General features: G+C 54.1%; 8 protein-coding genes across 8 annotated transcripts; 5 read left to right on the top strand and 3 right to left on the bottom strand.

Annotated features, from left to right (window-relative positions):
- Positions 1–881: 881 nt before the first annotated feature.
- CC84DRAFT_1166481 (uncharacterized protein) lies at positions 882–2,864 on the bottom strand. Its single transcript, XM_018178970.1, has 3 exons — positions 2,308–2,864; positions 2,003–2,235; positions 882–1,950 (listed from the first exon to the last, which is right to left on the bottom strand). The coding sequence occupies exons 1-3, from the start codon at positions 2,502–2,504 to the stop codon at positions 1,106–1,108; spliced, it is 1,275 nt and encodes a 424-aa protein (XP_018033010.1). The 5' UTR covers positions 2,505–2,864; the 3' UTR covers positions 882–1,105.
- A 1,219-nt stretch (positions 2,865–4,083) lies between these two features.
- On the top strand, positions 4,084–4,509 carry CC84DRAFT_1261363 (RmlC-like cupin; the record flags this gene model as incomplete). The annotated part of the gene is made up of 1 exon (XM_018185058.1): positions 4,084–4,509. The coding sequence occupies one exon, from the start codon at positions 4,084–4,086 to the stop codon at positions 4,507–4,509; it is 426 nt and encodes a 141-aa protein (XP_018033009.1).
- Positions 4,510–5,433: 924 nt separating this feature from the next.
- Positions 5,434–6,523, bottom strand: CC84DRAFT_908142 (uncharacterized protein). Its single transcript, XM_018187853.1, has 3 exons — positions 6,272–6,523; positions 5,877–6,110; positions 5,434–5,828 (listed from the first exon to the last, which is right to left on the bottom strand). Exons 1-3 carry the CDS (start codon positions 6,400–6,402, stop codon positions 5,528–5,530), a joined length of 666 nt encoding a protein of 221 aa, XP_018033008.1. The 5' UTR covers positions 6,403–6,523; the 3' UTR covers positions 5,434–5,527.
- A 1,392-nt stretch (positions 6,524–7,915) lies between these two features.
- CC84DRAFT_1150616 (NAD(P)-binding protein) lies at positions 7,916–8,970 on the top strand (the record flags this gene model as incomplete). The annotated part of the gene is made up of 1 exon (XM_018176713.1): positions 7,916–8,970. A coding segment is annotated over one exon (1,055 nt), but the record flags the coding sequence as incomplete, so codon positions are not given.
- Positions 8,971–10,733: 1,763 nt separating this feature from the next.
- On the bottom strand, positions 10,734–11,582 carry CC84DRAFT_1188795 (uncharacterized protein; the record flags this gene model as incomplete). Its single annotated transcript, XM_018181010.1, has 2 exons — positions 10,734–11,374; positions 11,426–11,582. The coding sequence occupies 2 exons, from the start codon at positions 11,580–11,582 to the stop codon at positions 10,734–10,736; spliced, it is 798 nt and encodes a 265-aa protein (XP_018033006.1).
- A 475-nt stretch (positions 11,583–12,057) lies between these two features.
- CC84DRAFT_1219607 (uncharacterized protein) lies at positions 12,058–13,714 on the top strand (the record flags this gene model as incomplete). The annotated part of the gene is made up of 2 exons (XM_018183090.1): positions 12,058–12,674; positions 12,724–13,714. The coding sequence occupies 2 exons, from the start codon at positions 12,058–12,060 to the stop codon at positions 13,712–13,714; spliced, it is 1,608 nt and encodes a 535-aa protein (XP_018033005.1).
- A 566-nt stretch (positions 13,715–14,280) lies between these two features.
- On the top strand, positions 14,281–15,629 carry CC84DRAFT_1166475 (epoxide hydrolase). The gene is made up of 2 exons (XM_018178969.1): positions 14,281–14,954; positions 15,015–15,629. The coding sequence occupies exons 1-2, from the start codon at positions 14,316–14,318 to the stop codon at positions 15,531–15,533; spliced, it is 1,158 nt and encodes a 385-aa protein (XP_018033004.1). The 5' UTR covers positions 14,281–14,315; the 3' UTR covers positions 15,534–15,629.
- A 1,337-nt stretch (positions 15,630–16,966) lies between these two features.
- CC84DRAFT_1178254 (uncharacterized protein) lies at positions 16,967–17,831 on the top strand (the record flags this gene model as incomplete). The annotated part of the gene is made up of 3 exons (XM_018180327.1): positions 16,967–17,069; positions 17,167–17,523; positions 17,581–17,831. 3 exons carry the CDS (start codon positions 16,967–16,969, stop codon positions 17,829–17,831), a joined length of 711 nt encoding a protein of 236 aa, XP_018033003.1.
- Positions 17,832–18,574: the final 743 nt, after the last annotated feature.

Raw genomic sequence — 18,574 nt, 5'->3', positions numbered from 1 at the left:
CGCGGCCGCCCTGTCTCGATCGAGCCACTTCTTGCTCGCGTCTCATCTGGCATCCGGCAGGCGACTCCGTAGCTGCTCATCAATACCTCATACATTCGAGAAGGACCTGGAAAGCACCAGCCCATCCACCATGGCCCAGTTCTGCTGCTTGCTGCTGCGTGCGGCGGTGCATTCGCAGGTACTGCCACTGCTACTGCACCTTTGACTGGCAGCCGCTCCAGACGCGTTGCGCATGCAAGCAAGAGTGGGGTCGATAGTCTCCTGCTACACCCAATCCACCCTACGACCGCGCCTCTCCTCGGACGTCGTAGTCCGACGAGTAACCCAGTGGCTGACGCCCACCCCAAGAGTTCTCTTTACGTGACGGCTTTCCACAAGCATTGCTCGCGCGATGAAGCTCCACCCCGCCAAGTGGGCCGCCACCTCCCACCTTCCAGGAACATTCTTTTGCATACCATCAAATCAACCGTGCACCCGGCCCTACCGCCCTCGCAACCGCTGCAGGGTCCGGAAGATTTAATCTACCGTCGCTGACACCCTGTTTGCGCGCTCTCGTGCCGCGAGAATCTTGTTGGACCAGCGTTGGTGGCACGCTGCAGTTGACGCTGCTGCCGCCGACCAGGATGCTGCTCGTTGTTGGTGGACCCGTAGTCGGAACATCAGGATGCAGAGAACCAGTCTGGGCCGCACAGAAACATTGGCACTCGCTTCTGAGCTAACAGTGGCATTAGTCCACGCCCATTGAGCTATTTGTAACAGGTGAAAAACGCTTTCGGGCTCTAGGCGCAGAGCAGAAGACATCTGGCCGAAGCACCGCACCAGGTGATCATGCACTTCAATCAACTACGGAGGCACCCTGGGGTGCCCGAAGCGTTCGAATTGGCCTCTCGTGCCCCCGCTGCATATCTCTGTTTGACAAACGTGCAAGGTTACTCAACATCTGACACACGGAAATTTCCCAAGATGCAGCTGCATGAAGACAGCTTACATCAGGTCTAGGTGCATGTGTCAAACGGGCGGCCAAGTGCCACAGTAGATGCATGGGCTCCGGATCTGGTAATTTCTCCTGTTGACACGTACAAATGCGGGCTACAAACAGTGCATTCTACATGTCGTCGCCACCTCCATCGTCCGAGTCGTCTTCGTCTGGAGGACGACCCCGGAGTATGTCGTAACCCATCAACTCGTTGAGAAAGCTTCGAGAAGCCACAACCTCCTCATAACGGTCCTTATCGTACGGAGTAAACTCCATGCTCTGTGCGCTCATGCCCTCGACGATCACCGGCGTCCAGATCTGGTCCAGCTGCGTTATACCAATACTGCTGCACGGGATATCGTCCAGCAGCGCATGCGATGTGACGCCCAGATCTCTCCAGTGTTCTCGCCATCTTACGTTCTCGTGCGGCGACAGCCGAGTGATGAAGGAGTGGAGCAGCCGTCGCCGCTCACTGTAATTTTCGCAGGCAAGCAACTTTGCCACCGCGCCTACGCCCCCAAGAATCAAGACAAATGCAATGTCCTCTACACACGCCGGCTTTCCGTGCCAGCCACGCAACACTTTCTCAACAGATCCAGCATACGTCGGTGGCCGCAGCTTCCGCATGAGCACCTGCAGGATGAAGCAGTACATGTAGAAGCACTGCAACCGCAAGGGTGGATCGAGGCTCTTCAGTATCTTGCGTTCCTGGCTTGTGATACCAGGCGTCGTACAGATATCATATCCAATGTGAGAGCGCGGGCGGATGCGCCCAAGATCCCGCTCCAACAAGATTCGTCGGTGCTCTTCCAGGAAGTAGCCCACACCAAAGACAAGCGGGATCATCTTCTCGTACACGGACGCCCACATCTCCTTTTGACGCTGATTGGTGTGCCTGAGCGTATCTTTCAGCACGAAGGTGGCCAATTCTCGGGTCAGCCGTATGGAAGCGATGTGTCGTCGCCTCATGGCCACTGTGAGGGATGAGCTTTCATCTTTTGCATTCAGTGTCTCGGTGTCACTCACACAAGTATTGCAGATGGGCCTCATTGGTCCTGGGAGGCGGATAGAGCTTGGTATGAAGCGATCCCATCTTGTGCTTCACCCAAAAGCGGACCAGAGCTGGCCCGCATGCTGTGACGAGTTCATTGAGCGCCCGTGAAGCTCTGCGAAGAGCAAGTATATCCGCAATGAATAGCTCGCACAGGATCTGGACGAGCAGCTCGTTCGGCAGAAGCAGCAACGCCCTATACAGCCGACTACACGATGGATCAGCACAACACCCTCCTACTGCGTACAGTACGCAGCACAAGTGGGCCGAGGTTGCGTACCTTCCATTCTGCGCTAACTCTTCTCCCAACCCACTCCGTCTGACGCTCCGGAACGAAGCAATAAGCTTGTGCTGGAAGCTCTCGGCCGCCCGTCCAAACCTCAAACTCTTCCTCCCGAAGGATCTGTCCTTGTCTCCACCGATCACCAGCGGCCGCCCGCTGCCGACCGGAGAGCTAGTCCGGCGAAACCTATCCATCTTTTTCGCAGCCAGCTCGGGACTGGCACTCGCGCAGCCGAAATTGGCCGATCCGATCAGATCACGAACCGCTGGTCAGACGAGGAAAGGGCAGCGCTATGCATCCGCCGGCCGCAAGGCATGCTAGCAGCTGCTGAACTGGCAGCCAGAGTCGCACGGCGGCAGACGAACACGAGAATGGAGAGGAGATGCGAAAGGAGCGGCAACGTGGACGCGCGCATGCGCGCTGCGGAGTTCAGTTTTAGGCTGGCATGGACGGCACTGGACTGGTCTGGCTGCGCGCGGGCCATGTCCATCTCTCCCTCCAGCGTGCCCGCCGGTAAACAAGCCGTACGCTGGAAGCATGACATGGATCTGCGGGACCGGGCTGCCCGCCTGCCACGAGGGAAATCTGAAACGCCGTGGCAGCTTTGCCGGGGCGGGCTAAAAATACGAACGCTAGATCCCACCACTCGCAACCGATTGCAGAGCGGACACGCGCCAGCCTGGGAAACCGCGTCAATGCTCTCGCTGAGGGTGCTGAGACACCGCTCTGCGTCTTCAACCAGGTCCATCGCAAGGTGCATGAATGTCTGCTCGACGGCTGCCCGTCACATGCCCTGCTGCGCGTACCGAGCGACATTCTCTGACAGCTGTACCACGCCCGCTTCCACGCATGGCGTGCAGGTGTCGGATGGGGAAGGCGGCGCGTTTTCGTGGCTTGTCGTTGTGCGTATCCGAGCTGTACAATCCAATTGCGCGCCTGGTGCGACGGGAGCGTCGGGAATGCGGTGTGAGGGGACGGCGGTTAGCGAGGGCGAGGGGATGGGTGTCAGGCTGTTCGAGTAATAGATGTAGGTGGTAGGGTGGAGAGGGCCGAGCGTAAGGGGAGTGAAAGTACCGTTATTGGGGGGTTGTCGTTGTGCGTACCGTATGCGAGCCGTACATGTACGATCCAATTGCGCGCCTTGTGCAACTGCAATGTCGGGCATGCGGTGCTCGCTGTAACGGGGCAGGGCGAGGCGAGGGCGGAGAGATGTGTACCGCATGCCTCGCTCAGCTTGCCCAAATGTTGAAGTCGCGGCGATGATCTAGCATTGATTCCCGTAGAATGTACCCATTCACAGCGCACGCATCCATCTCCACTCCTCCATCCCTCACCTTCTTATCCGTCTCTTACGCGCACGTAGCCCACACGCTTCATTACACAGAAAACCGCTATGACTTGGCGATAGCGTAGGATACAAAATGAACAGTGGAAAGCAAACCGGGGGCGCCAAGAGTATCGGGTACATTTCAATTAGATACCACAATGCACCGAAAACCCAGTACTTCAATCCGGCCAGTCCGGAACCGTGACCTCTACCCACGGAGTGAAGACATGGACGACGTGGTGTACACGGAGTGAACAGCAAACCTAGTCTAATCGCGAAAAGGCAACTCTGTCCACACCCCCTCCTCAACCCCCAGATAACCCCCCGCAAATCTTCCCCACCAGCAGAACAAGAGTAGATGGAGTATTTGTATCGTACCGCCCCGTCCGTCTTGTGGCACGTCGCACAAACTCGGACCCAAGCACAACGCAACTCACCCACACAGCATGGCCCGCCCCATCGTCCTCTCCGCCCGCGCCATACAAAACATGCCAGAAGAATCCTTCCCCTCTACCACCCCCGGCGGCAACGTCACCTGGCGCACGCTCCTCTCCTCCCCTTCCACCCCCAGCACCGCCCTGACAACCGGCCTCGCGCGCTGTGCGGCCCAGGGCGGGCAGTTGAAGTGTCACCGCCACTCGCACCCCGAAATCTACTACATTGTGTCTGGGCAGGGCGTTGTGAGTATCAAGGGGGTGGAGAGGGCGGTTGGGAAGGGGGATGTAGTGTTTATTCCGGGGGATGCGGTGCATGGGGTGAGGAACGATGATGAGGGTGAGGAGTTGGTGTGGTTGTATGTTTTTGCGGCGGATGGGTTTGGGGAGGTGGTGTATCAGTTTTGTGGGGAGGGGGCGGGAAAGGCGAGGCTGTAGGGTGGGGTCGAGTGGGTGGTTGAGGTCAGGTGTGCGTCAACTGCATGGGCATTGTGCGAAGGGCTGGACTGAGGCTCTGGGACTGGCGGCGTGATTGCGTGGCTTTTCAATGGTGGGTATCTAGTGATAGAGTAAAACGCTTACGCTTTGGGAAGATGCATACCGTTTCGTATGTGTGCATACTTAATCGTACATATGCTTACCTTTTGTCGATGTATAGGTCGAAGACCCTTTCTTCGTGACACGACTGAATAGCTTGACTAAAGGGTGGGTTACAGGTCGGTCAATAGGCAGGAACTGCGCAACGGAGACGTGAAGCGATTCCTTCTCACCGGTCATTGAAATCATAGAGTCCGCCATCAAAAGCAGCCTGCGCTGAGCAGATTGTTATTGAAATGATCAACCAGTGCCACTGGAGACCTTCCAATATCACCCAGTGCTCAAAGCAGGCCAGACTGCAACATCCCACTGCCAAGTACAACGGATACACCATGGGTTCCATTTGTCTGTAGGTGCCCGCAAGGAGGGAGTGTTGGAGAATCGGAGTCACTTGTGAACCGTGGCTCTAGGTATCGACGTCTCTCAACATCGTCTTAACCATCCCAAAGCCTCAACACGGGCTGGGACGACCCTCACTACAAAGATTCAATTTTCTTGCAAACGCGTTTCAAAACCATATCATTCCAACACACGATTGGTCTAGGCATCAGCTGGGACAGGGGAAACATCCACGGTGTATTCAAGGAGATAATCCATTCTTGTGACAAAGGAGACTACATGTTGCTAAGCCCCAAAAGCACGTTCTATGTACCACACTTATTCCTCCAATAGCATCCGAACAAAAGAGAGAAAGAAAAAGACAAAGAACATGATCGTGCGCACATACACTCCGACCCCCACACTCCCTCCCCGTGGGCGGCCCGCAGGCACCCACGAGCGCCTCCCGGATGTCTTCCACGGTGCCTGGATCGCCACAAGTCTTGGAAACGAGCAATGCAGCTTAAGATATGCCAGAAGTTCAACACCACCTGGCCAGCATAGACTGACCCTGCAAACGCTGGGCATTGTTGGGTTTCTCCCTCGGCTTCTCGTGGACAGTGCGCAGATGTCTTCTCAGACATGGCCGCCGTCTGTATGTCCGACCGCATACGCAGCATTCGTACAACCCTTCCGCGTTGACTTCTCTTTTAATTCCTTGCGTAGCAAAATATCCGCTAGCCCAGCGTTTGTTTTTGTCGCCTTCGTTGCGCGCTGCTACGTCTCGTGACTGCATGCCTGGGCCGTATCCATCACCAGAAAACAGCATTGCAGACTCCGTACTGTTTGTTATCGATCAGTCTCTGTGTGAGCCGCTGGGCTTCACTTACTCTAGCATGGCATGTGTTTGATGATACACATAGGAGGCTCCAGGAATCGCTGTTTCGGTATGGACTCTTCCAGTAACAGTAGTAGGCGGAGACAAGTCAAATCTGCTGCTACTGGTTGGATCAAATGCTGCGAACTCGCTATGCTGGCTCGTCGCGTACATGCCGCTGGGTGGCGCACAATTGGGGAGGTAGTCTGAGGCGGAGCTCATGCCGTACTGGACTGGGTTCTCGGATCTGCACGTATTAGAGCCACAACACTCTGGTAGACACGTACTTTTGGCGAATGTCAATAGACTTGTTCGAGTCTAGCAGGGGAGGGTCATCGCTGTGTCGCAAAATTCTTATACCGCGCTCTCACGGTACAAGAACGTTTGCGAGCAAGGATTAATGCTTACACTCGACATTCCATCAGAGTGCAGCGGACAGGCGGAGATTTTGCAACATCAGGTGCAAGGCCGGTGTGCGCAGGACATTCATTCTCAGCGCCTAGAAAAACAGTGGCCGTGTCCATATTCTTGGCCTGCATTCTCAGTCGAATGCAGTCCTTCCCACCTCCCCTGACTTTGCGCAGGCCCCATGTCCCATTTTTGGCGAAGGCGTTTTCGTGAGATGTTTTTCTAGGCTGGGACTTCACAGGTAGTGTCTAAACTAACCTGCCTCCAAGATAAGCTCAGTCCACGGGGGGGAAGTCTTGCGTTCGCTGCTATCGTCTTCGGCCGCGATCTTCCCCGGGACTGACAGTTTAGTACTTATAACGGGGTTGGAGTGCTTACGAAGGCCATATATGTTCATAGGTGGTAGGTATAGCAGGCGATAGATTATATCCCTGCGAAGCTACGTAGGTTGGATTCAGCGACCTGTCGGCGAGAGGCTGGCGTCCAAGCGTGTAGGCCTGGGTCTCGATAGACGCGGCATCGAAGTTTCCGATATCAGTAACAGGCGTATAGAAGGACATACTGATATGATCTGTGTCAATATTGTCAAGATCTCACGGTGAATAATTGTTTCAAGAGAGGATTTAGGTGAATTTATAGCCCTACCGGCGATTCCGAAGACCGAATTTAATACCAGGAATGAACCGAATTTGCGAGGAGTCACAGTGGCAGTGCCGGGTTGTTGTTCGATGTTCGATGTTCGATGTTCGATGTTCGAGGTTCGAGGTTCGAGGTTCGAGGTTCGAGGTTCGAGGTTCGAGGCTTGGAGCAGGGGTCTGTACGCGTCCCGACGCGTTCCAACGCGTCATCAGGTGCGTCCGCGCTGTGCTGAAAAAGTCTCGCGCTTCCCCAATAAACGTGTGTGTAAAGGGTCAGCATCACAGCACTAGTTATCCACTGTTCGTATTTCACTCCGGGCTGCTATGAGATTTTGTCTGAGGAATTAGTTCTGGGATTTACTGAGACTTAGAAATATTATTTCGTGTTCCCATCATCACCATCGCTGTGAGGCTGGATTAGGATTCTCACGATCTAGGATCTGCATCCTGCTTCAAATAATCTAGGCGGCACCTGCTGCAGAGAAATGGGAATTGGCATCCTTAGACTATGTTGATGCTTCGGACAGGCGGGAGACAAGATGCTCCGGTGAACGTGGCATTTACTCAACTCGTCCGAGAACTTTGGGCTATTGTAGGCGTTCCGAGAAAATCTCCTGAAGAAGGCGTTAATATAATCTTGGTCATGTTTCTGCTGTTTACTCAACAATATGCATGCTAGCCGCCCAAATCCGGTTAGCGAGTCTGGGTTACGTCCGCCATCACTGCCTCGGCACCTACCAACGCCAATAAGATAACCATTGTACACTGTTCCTTACTCATCTTTAAGAAGCGTACGAGCTGGAGATAGAGGAAAGTCGTTTAGTAAACACGATGGACACACTCACAGGAAAGCGCAACACCCTCTATATAAAGCACGTCTGCGCTTGCCAAATATGCAATACTAACCTCACCATCGTATCCACTCATTGGCAACAGTGGTCAACAGATACTTCCGTCGACTTTTGATCCGCACTTGAACTTGTATCCTCTTCTCCACCCACCACTACAATGTCCAAAGGAACAGTCCTCATCTCAGGACTCAACGGCTTCATCGCCGGAGTCACAGCAAAGTACCTTCTAGACAACGGCTACAATGTCCGCGGCACTGTTCGGAAATCCTCTTCAGCCACCGCTATCGTCGAGGGGCCTCTGAAATCCTACGCCGAATCAGGGGCCCTCACCGTCGTTGAGGTCCCCGACATCACCATTCCCGGCGCCTTCGACGAAGCCGTGAAAGGCATCACCGCCATCGCCCACCTCGCCTCCCCCGTCTCCTTCAACTTCACCGACCCGGACCCCATCATCAAAGCTGCCCTAAGCGGCACCACCACCATCCTAAACAGCGCGCTCAAAGCCGGACCACAGCTCAAGTCCTTCATCTTTCTCTCCTCCATTGTAGCCATCATGTCCGGCAATCCAGCACCCTACACATATACCGAGAAAGACTGGAACAATTGGGCCGAGCCCACGGTCGCAGCCAAGGGCAAGGACGCACCCGGCGCCGCCATCTACTGCGCCTCCAAAGCCGCCGCCGAGAAAGCCTTCTGGAAGTTCCGCGAGGACAACAAGCCTGCGTTCGCGCAGACGGCGCTCAACCCCGTCTTCGTCATTGGGCCGCCTCTCATCGCGCCTAAGACGCCTGCTGATATTGGTGAGACCATCCACGCCATCTGGAATATCTTCAGCGGAGGAAAATTCCCGCCCGAGGGACTCACGCCGGGCCTTGGGACCACCGTGGACGTGCGCGATGTCGCGGCGCAGATTGAGTATGCCATCGCGCACCCGGATGAGACGGATGGAGAGCGGTACCTCAGTTCTGCGGCGGTGGCTACGGCGCAATCGACCGCCGATATCTTGCGGAAGGCATTTCCGGAGGCAAAGGGCAGGATTGTGGAGGGGACGCCCGGGAAAGGGTATAAGAGTGACTACACGCTGTTGGATGTGGAGAATGTGCAAGCTTCGGATGGGAGCAAGGCTAAGAAGTTGTTGAAGGGTGGGGCGTACATACCGCATGAGAAGAGTGTCGTTGATACGGCGAGGAGCTTTGCGCATTTGGTATGACCAGATGGTAGTAAGCTATAAATCTGGACCACTACAGGGATAAATGTGCGTTCTAATTGTGCTGCTATCTCTCGCAATGCAAACAGTTGCGTACTCTGATGCGTGTACACCATTACGTGCATAACAACAGGCGAACAGCATATTCACTGCATCTTGCTGCATGCAACCAATTCTATGGAGCCACGATCCTGTCTTGTACTTGCCTGTGCTCTTACTGTTCACTTCTGCTCCCTGTAAGCGGCTCGTCTCCAGCGTACTATCCTGTAATATGCTACCGATTTCCACCCACACATATCTTTCTTTTCGAGACTGACGTTTGCTGCTACTGGCAGGCCCCTCCAGACATACCCACTACAGTGCAGTACGACGGGGAATTTCATCAATGGTACAATCTAATTCCATCTAATGACAGGTTCAGCCTAAAGTATACAGGTCATTTGCAGCCTGGCGCTTCATGAGGGCGTGGTGGAAACATTTCAAGGGTCTAAGGTGTAGGTAGCGGTGATGGGATGTGAGGCAGCAACGCGAAAATTTTGCTCACAGTGCCAGATTTCGTCAACTGTAACATACCTCACAGAGTGATGGAATGTCTTGAAGGCTCGAACGTCGGAAGAAAGTGAGTTGCGAGGTGCGAGGTATAAAACTGTTCCTGATTTAGGGCCAGCACACAAAAAAAAAAATCACTTGGTCTGAAAACCGGTCGCTCAGTTTAATTTAACCTCGTACCTATGGATCTTCCAGTAAAGAGCACTCAGAGTTAAGCCTAATACACTCCGGACACCGCAACAAATCCAACGGATACCTATGTGGCCTCCAAGCCCTTTCATTCCTTCAACACCGCCTATTAACCCTCCTCCGGAATCACCCCCCTCCTGGCACAAGAACCTCGCCATCCGATTCTGCTCCCTATACTCCCCATACTCGACCTCCTTCGTCAGCTGCCCAGGTCTCCCAAATGTCTCATGCCAGCCGCGCCGCGACCTGTCTTCCAGCGCCGAGCGGACAGCCTGGCACCGGCGGACCGATAAAGTCGTCTGTGCTGGCGACAGGCGAGTACGATACTTCTGCGTTCCAGCACCCATGTCACGGTGGGATTGTAGACAGGTGCGACCGTGGTAATGCGGCAGGAGAACGCTTGCACGATGGGATTGGTATCCAGATCAACCGGGGACGGTTCGCCATACCATACAACCACTCTCTCCGCCTGTTCATAGATATTCCGCATCAATCCCACCGCTCAATTCTCTCGTCCAAAGTTTCTTGATTGACGCATACGGCATCGATCCAATCATGGCGCGGAGTGAATGACCACCTGAGGCAACGCAATGCTGCGAACAGGTTCTCACGTACCGCACAAGCCCGCCCATCGATAATGATTGTTATGCGGCTCGTCGTTTCCCCACGTGTGTGAAATGCTTCGAACTTCGGGTGTTTTTGTAGGCTAACATGTCGTAACGAAGCATGAAGAGGCGCCGAGACAGAGCTGGGAGGATTGTAAGAAGCCGGATCTCTGTGGCTGCGGAATCTAGAGGAGCATACTTCGAGGACATCTTCATTGCATATCTCCTTTTCATTCAAACACGCGTTGTGATCTGCGATGCTTCCTGGCAGCACGCAGAAAGGAGTGTGAAGGTACGACATATGGGTGGGCGCCTGCATACTAATGTTCAGCTGTCCACCAGCTCTTCGCTGGTTAGTTCCGTTTCGGCTAGATGCAACTGCGAAGGTCCAAAGGGCCAAAAATGATATAGACAAATCGCGGCCTAGGTACATGCGTCCTCTGTGCTTCTGAGTGGTTGTTCCGAAAGCTCCTCCTCGTATTGTACCTGCCGATCCCAATCCACCACCTTGTTGCATGGACTGCGCATCCAGGCGTACAGTTCGTGAAGGAACAAGCGAGCATTTTGCCTCCCAAGGTACTCTGTCAAGAGATCTTCCGCATGGCCGTTGCTTGCTTTAAGGTCTACCTTTTTCAATATAGCCACAATATACGCAAGCAAAAACTCGGCATTGCTACTTGTAGTAGCGCCAGCAGACGGTCCATTTTCAGGATCAGTGTGGAGAAAAGTAAATACACGGAGCTCTCTTCGTATCCATGCCCGCGCTTTGGACTGCAGCTCAGGTGAATTCGAAACCATTTCCGGCGTTATGTCCTGATATCCAGAGATGGGGTTGCTCCCGACATGGAAAGAATAAAGCTTATGGCGATACACATGCCGGCGCCGGAGAATGGCGACATCTGGTTGAGGCTGCTCGTAAGGACGACGTGACGTTCTCGGTCTGCGTGGCAGGCTGTGGTGTGCATACGTTGGGGCAGGGGCGCGCTGAAGCGTCGGAACAGTATAATGTTTGAAGTCGGTCGGGGATCGCCAGTCATACTGAACGGCTGTGGTTTGAGCTTTGCCTGGTACAGCATTGGTATGGTGCGAGTACAAGAATATGACCCATGACTTACATAGTGGGCATGAGGTCCGCTGCTGGAGCCATGAGACCAGGCAGATGAAGTCGAAAGTGCAGTGGTTGCAAGGGACTGCGACTGCGCGTTCAGTGATGACAGAGAGACATATGACGCAAGTGTCTTCGTCCTTGCTCGAGCTGTGATCTGTGTCCATACGGTGGTGTGGGAGAAAGGAAGATGAGGCGTTCTTGATGCAAAGTCTAACTGCGCTCTCTGTGCTATCAGGCTGCGCTTGCGCGTCCCACGGTTCCATCCCAGGCACCAACCCGATAACAAACTCTTGACGTATCACTTCATTTCCAGGTGCACTCCCTTATGCCTACATCACGTGAAAAGGGTCGGGCCCGGGGAGGAGGTGCTCTGCGTAGAGGATTCCGATCCGTCGGAAGCGGTCCGGAGGCGAGTGGGCACGGACCACTGACGACGCGACTTCCAGCAAGTGCAGCTCGTCGTTTCCTCAACGACCCCAAATGTGAGTGCTGTGCGACGGCTGACTCTCCACTCACTCGCGCCTTGGCTGCGCCGTCTTCGACTCCCCGCGCACCACCTTCCACCTCACGCTGGCGTATATGCTCCTCGCAGCAACCAGGCGGGTCGCATCGCTCTCAACTTTTCGCGCTCTGCCCTCCATGCTCGCAACGTCGACACGGCCTGCGCCCAATGCAGGTCGCAACGGAAATGGAAAACCTGCCTATCACACCGTGACCGCGCTGAAGCGATGGTCATGCGACGACAATGATCTGCCTCCTATGGCCGATATCAAGTCTATCCACATCTACGACTTCGACAATACGTTATTTGCGAGTCCACTGCCGAACAAACAGATCTGGAACGGCCCTACCGTGGGTCAGCTTGCATCGCCCGATGTGTTCATAAACGGAGGCTGGTGGCACGACTCGAGCATCCTCGCCGCGACCGGCGAAGGTGCCGACAAAGAAGAAGTGCGCGCCTGGAAAGGTTGGTGGAACGAGAACATCGTACAGCTCGTCGAGCTGTCTATGCAACAGAAGGATGCGTTGAGTGTCCTCCTCACCGGCCGCTCAGAGCATGGATTTTCCGAATTGATCAAGCGCATCATACGAAGCAAGAACTTGAAGTTTGATATGGTCTGCCTCAAGCCGAATGTTGGGCCCGCTGGTCAGAAGTTTACGTCCACGATGAACTTCAAGCAAGAGCTGCTGAAAGATATTGTCTATACGTACAAGGACGCAAACGAAATCCGGATATATGAAGATCGCGTAAAGCAGTACGTTGAACCTACGGGCTTATGCTTCCCGCCTGCTAACTGAGTACAGCACGAAAGGTTTCCGCGACTTCTTCTTCCAATTCAATAAGGACTTGATGAACGGCCAACTTCCGACGTCGCGGCAGGCCATCGTTGCAGAAGTTGTACAGGTCGAAGAGAATGCCACTCAGCTGGACCCTGTCACGGAGATCGCAGAGATCCAGCGCATCATCAACTCTCACAATTCTCAGGTCCAGGCTGGCACCACCCCCCGGGGAATGCCTCCTTACCAGATCAAGAAGACCGTCTTCTACACTGGGTACATGATCGCAAGGGACATGAGCGACAGGCTGGCTTCGTTGGTGAAGCTGCCCCAGGGTACTCCAGAGGGCGACGTTCGATACCTTGCGAACAGCATCCTCATCACGCCGAAGCCCGCGCCAAAGAGCATACTTGATAAGGTTGGAGGTATCGGGAACAAGGTGGTTTGGAAGGTCACGGGCATTTCGTGCTTTGAGAACAAGCTTTGGGCTGCCCGTGTCGAGCCCATCCCCAAGACGACCAAATACTACTCAGAAAACCCAAGCCCTACTGTGGTCCTCGCTATTAGGAAAGGCGGACGACCAGCCGATGCGGCTCGGATCCAGAATTGGCACCCGGTCCCCGATGAAGAGGCGCACATCTTCGAGAGTGTGGTCGGCGAGAAGGTCGTATTGCGGATTGAGGAGGAGCACGCGAATGAGAGTCGGTACGAGAGCTACTTCCCAAACAAAGGACACAACAAGCGGGCGCACTCTGAAGATGGAAATGGCCGACCTCCGCAGCAACGACCAAAAGGCCCTGGAGGTTACCGTGGCGGCAATCGCGATCGCGGTCACGGCGGCTTTAGGAACTTTTCGACTGGCGGGAGAGGAGGTCGCGGCGGCGGTGGTCACCGAGGTGATCGCAGCGGCGGCGGACGAGGGCGTGGCCGGGGAGCGGGTCCGTCATCAAGCTACCGGAGTCTTGATGATGTCGACAGAAATGGACCGGGTCAAGCTGGTCCCGATTCGTACTACTGAGCGAAGTCACCATGGCGTCAATGACGAGCCATACACGAGGCGCGTACGTATGTCTATTCAATGCAGGCGCACCTGTTGGCATCCTCTTGCCTCGATAAGCGGCTCTGTACGCTACGAAGCTGGTTCAAGGATGTATGCTAAGACACGAGTGTAGGTCAAGCGTAGTATAGTTAACAGAAGATACCCAGGCATTTATTCATTTCTAGCAATCTCTTCTGCAACCGTTGTCTGGTGCGCTGAAATGCCATTGTAGGTTGACACCCAGTCTTTATTACTCCCTTGTTTCGTTTGAGGGATGAAACATTATGATCTCCGTAAGGCCAGAGGTCTTCTTGGACTGCTCAACCTCTCTTTCCTGTGATAATGCAATTAGTCAGCACCCCTCTTAGGCACGTCATTATCAACAACACCTTCGTACATTGGTAATCAAGTGGGGTACCTACGCCAGAATATTGATCCTATGCGTGAAAGCAGTAGTGAGAAGCAGTATGGCGGCAAGCTAAGAAAGACTCGAACATTAGCAATGTAAGTCGGCTTGGAAGCTGTGTTAATGCTATAAAACATCAAACCCAACCCTGAACTTCGACCACAGATAGTCATTATGACAACTTCCGAATCTATCTACCCCTTCAAGCTCTCAATCCCTTCATCCAATCTCGATGACTTGCAAACGCGTCTTCGCCTGACCCGTTGGCCAGACAAGGAGACAGTTACCGACTGGTCTCAAGGCGTTCCCCTTGCAACAATCAAAGAGCTTTGCGAGTACTGGCAGACCAAATATGACTGGCGACGATGTGAAGCACTGCTCAACTCGTACCCTCAATTCACGACGGCTATCGACGGTGTGGAAATTTACTTCTTACACATCCGGTCAAAGCACGCGGATGCTCTTCCCATGCTCCTTTCACATGGCTGGCCTGGCTCGATTCTGGAGTTTAGACATGTAATCGACAAGCTTATTGACCCTGAGCCTCACGGCGGCGACCCTGAGGATGCATTCCATCTGGTCGTCCCAGCACTCCCGGGCTACGCCTTCTCCAGTAAGCCCACGAAGGGAGGGTGGGAGATCGCTCGCACGGCACGTGCATGGGCTGAGTTGATGCAACGATTGGGATATGCAGACAGCGGCTGGGTAGCTCAAGGCGGCGATTGGGGTGCCCACGTGGCCTCAAGTTTGGGCCATCAAGCACCGAAGGGACTGAAGAGTATCCATATGAACTCGATATACCTTGAGCCGAAGGTACCATACGCATTCTGTTACATCGTACCTGGGCGACACATGCGCTAATCTACTTCGCAGAAAGAGGCTCAAACACCATGCCGAGATAAGACAGGCGCAGAACGAGCCCTACAGCGCGAGCGCCATCGGGAAAAAGGACACTACGGGTACTACGTCCAACAATCGACTCGACCACAAACCGTTGGCTACGGGCTTGCCGACTCACCGGTCGCGCAGGCAGCCTGGATCTATGAAAAGTTTAGAGACTGGTCCCACCATGACGGGGACGTGGAGATGGTGTTCAGTAAAGATGATATGCTCGACACGATTATGCTATATTGGCTCTCTAACTCTGGAACATCGTCTGCGCGTTATTATTGGGAGTGTAAGTTCGACTCTACCGCGTGGCCGATTGATATTCCGGTTGGTGTGAGCTGGTTTGCGGGCGATACAACGTATGGTCCGAGGGAGTGGTGCGAGAGATACTACAAGAATATTGTGCATTGGAAGGAGGTGAAAAGGGGGGGCCACTTTGCGGCATGGGAGGTCCCAGATCTTTTCGTTGCAGAGATATGGGAGTGGAGAAGGAAAGTCAGGTGATAGATCGTCGCGAGCAAGACGTGTGTACACAAGATTATGAGCAACATGCACAGTATGACTCTTAGTCAGGCTGAAACCGCTGTTTACAGTCCACTAAGTGCGCACGTCGTCCCCGACAACCCAGCAAGCACAGTAGGTGAAGAAGATCCCAGATGACCTATATCGGCAAGTACACACACAGTGGTAATCCACGTGTTGTCAGAACATGGTGCCACGAGAAAATCCTGCTCCCTCCGAAACCCCGTTACAACTAGACGGCCAAAAAAGTTAGAGAGTTGATCATCATGCCAAATTCATCTCGTGTAGCTTTTGCGTAATCCCGGATGCATAGATCTGTCCTTCTCGTCAGAAACGTGTTCGGCGGTATGGTTCTTTGCCTCGTGTATTCGGCATCGCCTGTCTAAGGGATCGGCGTATCACGTTGACCAGCTCAGCATGTTCGTGCCACGGTCTTGGTAAGTCCTACTCGTCCACGGGTATACCGAACGTGCCAGTGAAGTCGATGATGGTGCTACCCCTCCATTCGAGGGCTATTTGGCTATGCTCCGGCCGATACGTCTGCGCCGCTACTCATTCTCGTCATCACCACTTAAGGACCCGGCCATATGCACGTTGAAATACAGCTTCCTTAAGCACATGGCCAGATGTCCCAACGGCACGATGGCGGCCTTGCCCGGTGCAGGGTAATTCGCTAGTGGTCACCCACTTGACTACTAGTACCCTGCTTGTGTAAGGCTGCGCGGACGGGAAGCCTAACTTCCAAGGTCGTATGTTCGTATGTGAAAGCTTACTTCTTTGTGCTATGACGTATCCGCACTGACTGAGTACGCTTCCGTGGCCTCAAGCTTGCCGTAGCCTCTCGTAAACATGCGGACTCGACCGATCTAGAGCTGGTTGCGAGCAACTTTGTCGCATTGCTCGTCAACAACGATTGTTCCGCCGTGCTCCGCGTTCGAGCAAGATGGGGCAAGCACTCAAAATTGGCGACGAGGCTTAACGGCATCTCCCTACAGTACAATGGTGATATACGTGAGGGCCACGAGTTGAAACCACGCCAGGTCGTAGGTACGTATAAATCGCACGAAGTTGGATACAAGAGCATTTCAATCCAAGAAAAAGCAATACAAAGACAATCGTACGCTGCCTGTTGGTCTTGCAGTGTGGAAACGCCTGGTGTAGAGTCGCATTGCGCTTACGTAGAATACTAACTCGCGCGAATAGGGTACGTGCGCCGTCGACTGGGGTGGCTGCCTATTTAGTCACCTGATAAGGACAGCTTGCTTACGGGGAGACTTCAGTTTTCCTCACACATACGTTCAGTGCAATATCTCCGACTTGCGTTATTTTCGCACACGGCGCTCTAGTTCTCTTAGTCTCTTGCAAGCCCGAGGTCCAATTGTTACCTGATTCGCGTCTCGAACGTTACCAAAGCCATGTCAGAATACAGGATCACACACTGCGTTGTCGAAGATGGCCCGGCGATGGCGAAGAACAATTTCTCTGCGTTTTGGGAGGACCCTAACTGGTCTTTTATCTGTAAGTCAAGTCTGGCCCCGACATAAAAGTCAAAGCCTACGCCCATCAACGACTGCCCGTGACGACTCGCTATCTCTGTGATTAACAAACGCCACAGGGAGAGACACAACACTAGAGAACATCATTAGCCTCGGCGCAGACCGATATCCGCGCCAACTGATCCAGAATCGGGACACCCTCCGACATATTAAAGTAGTCGATTCCGAGACGGGAGCGCTCCTCGGCTACGCGCGCTGGAAGCTTCCGGAAAAGTACAGCAAGCGCGAGGACGGCAGCGCGGTCTGGCCGGAGGGACAAGTTCCGGACGTTAGTGACGAGCAAAGAGACGAAATCGAGAGGAAGGCATCAATAGCGCAAGAGCAGTGGAAACCGCTCGAATTTACCGGCGAAGACGACTTGGATGCCATACTTACCAAGACTGAAAAGGCCATTCTTGCTAAGAAGGACTATATCAGTGCGTTGAACTGTCTTTGAATCGGGTGGAGGAACTCTGGGCTAATGAGAGTGACAGAACTAGAATACATCACTGTGCACCCTTCTAACCAGAAGAAGGGTGTCGGTTTGGCGCTCCTGAAGCACGGGATCGAACAAGCACGGTCATTGGGACTCGATATCTTTCTTTTGGCCTGTTCGAGTGGGTTTAGGATGTACGAGAAAGCCGGCTTCAAGGAGCTGGACAGGATTATCCAAGACGCCACGCGCATTGGGGGAACAAGCCATTACGAGATCCGGTTCATGGTGTACGAGGTGGCGAGCAGTTGATGTTGTGTCGATATTCGTGGCTGATAGGCCTGGGTGTAGGTTGTTGTGATGAGGGGAATCTCCCCCCGCCTCATGCTATTCTGTCAACAGCCCGATATCCAGATCTGAGTGATCTTTCCAGATTGCCAAAGATGAGGGCAGAGTACTTTGGGCATGTGCCCCGCCATCTGATCCGGCATCTGACCAGAGACGCTAATCCCCAAGGGGCTGGCCCCGGCGATACCCTGCGTCTCAGGTACCCGCATCCGTCCCACGTGCATCCTTACCTCACATCGCCTTGCCACATCCTACTGGCCTTGGTCCCAGCGATCATCATCATGTCTGACACACGACCTTGCGCCTTAGCCTGCGTGACCTCTTGACGTGCGCTGCCTGGTGCTGCGCCCTGAGTGGCTCAGCATCTGGCATCTCTTTATCAAACGGAGCCCCTTCATCTGGCCATCCATATCTCCCGAGCGTGTCCTCGGCAGCTACCGCCTACCTCCTCCCGCTTTCGGACTACACTACGGTATACGACCAGCACCCACTCGCCTAAGGCCGCGTCGTCTCGCAGCAGCAATCGTCTTCCGCCAATTAGGCTCGAGGGATACGGAACGTTTAGAGTGCACGGCGGATCGTCCCTCGCGAAAGCTTGTAATACGCGCCGTCGATCGCGGACTCGCCGCACGCCTGGTCGTACCTGCTTCCTGGAGCTTAGCTGGGCGAGGGATATCGTGTGTGGTAGCCCTACCATGGCGGGCTGG

This window comes from Paraphaeosphaeria sporulosa, assembly GCF_001642045.1.
Source record: "Paraphaeosphaeria sporulosa strain AP3s5-JAC2a unplaced genomic scaffold CC84scaffold_8, whole genome shotgun sequence".
Lineage (NCBI taxonomy): Eukaryota > Fungi > Ascomycota > Dothideomycetes > Pleosporales > Didymosphaeriaceae > Paraphaeosphaeria > Paraphaeosphaeria sporulosa.
This window is presented reverse-complemented; position numbering and strand designations above follow the sequence as displayed.

What these genes read in the sequence shown, in the direction of transcription:
- CC84DRAFT_1166481 (XM_018178970.1), bottom strand. Translation starts at nt 2,504, where the DNA reads ATGGATAGGTTTCGCCGGACTAGCTCTCCGGTCGGCAGCGGGCGGCCG. An exon ending in GAGTTAGCGCAGAATGGAAG is followed by an intron (nt 2,236 to 2,307) that starts GTACGCAACCTC and finishes TCCATCGTGTAG; the next exon opens with TCGGCTGTATAGGGCGTTGC. An exon ending in GGCCCATCTGCAATACTTGT is followed by an intron (nt 1,951 to 2,002) that starts GTGAGTGACACC and finishes CATCCCTCACAG; the next exon opens with TGGCCATGAGGCGACGACAC.
- CC84DRAFT_908142 (XM_018187853.1), bottom strand. Translation starts at nt 6,402, where the DNA reads ATGCAGGCCAAGAATATGGACACGGCCACTGTTTTTCTAGGCGCTGAG. An exon ending in ACTCTGATGGAATGTCGAGT is followed by an intron (nt 6,111 to 6,271) that starts GTAAGCATTAAT and finishes TAATACGTGCAG; the next exon opens with ATCCGAGAACCCAGTCCAGT. An exon ending in CAAACACATGCCATGCTAGA is followed by an intron (nt 5,829 to 5,876) that starts GTAAGTGAAGCC and finishes GATAACAAACAG; the next exon opens with TACGGAGTCTGCAATGCTGT.
- CC84DRAFT_1166475 (XM_018178969.1), top strand. Translation starts at nt 14,316, where the DNA reads ATGACAACTTCCGAATCTATCTACCCCTTCAAGCTCTCAATCCCTTCA. An exon ending in CGATATACCTTGAGCCGAAG is followed by an intron (nt 14,955 to 15,014) that starts GTACCATACGCA and finishes TCTACTTCGCAG; the next exon opens with AAAGAGGCTCAAACACCATG.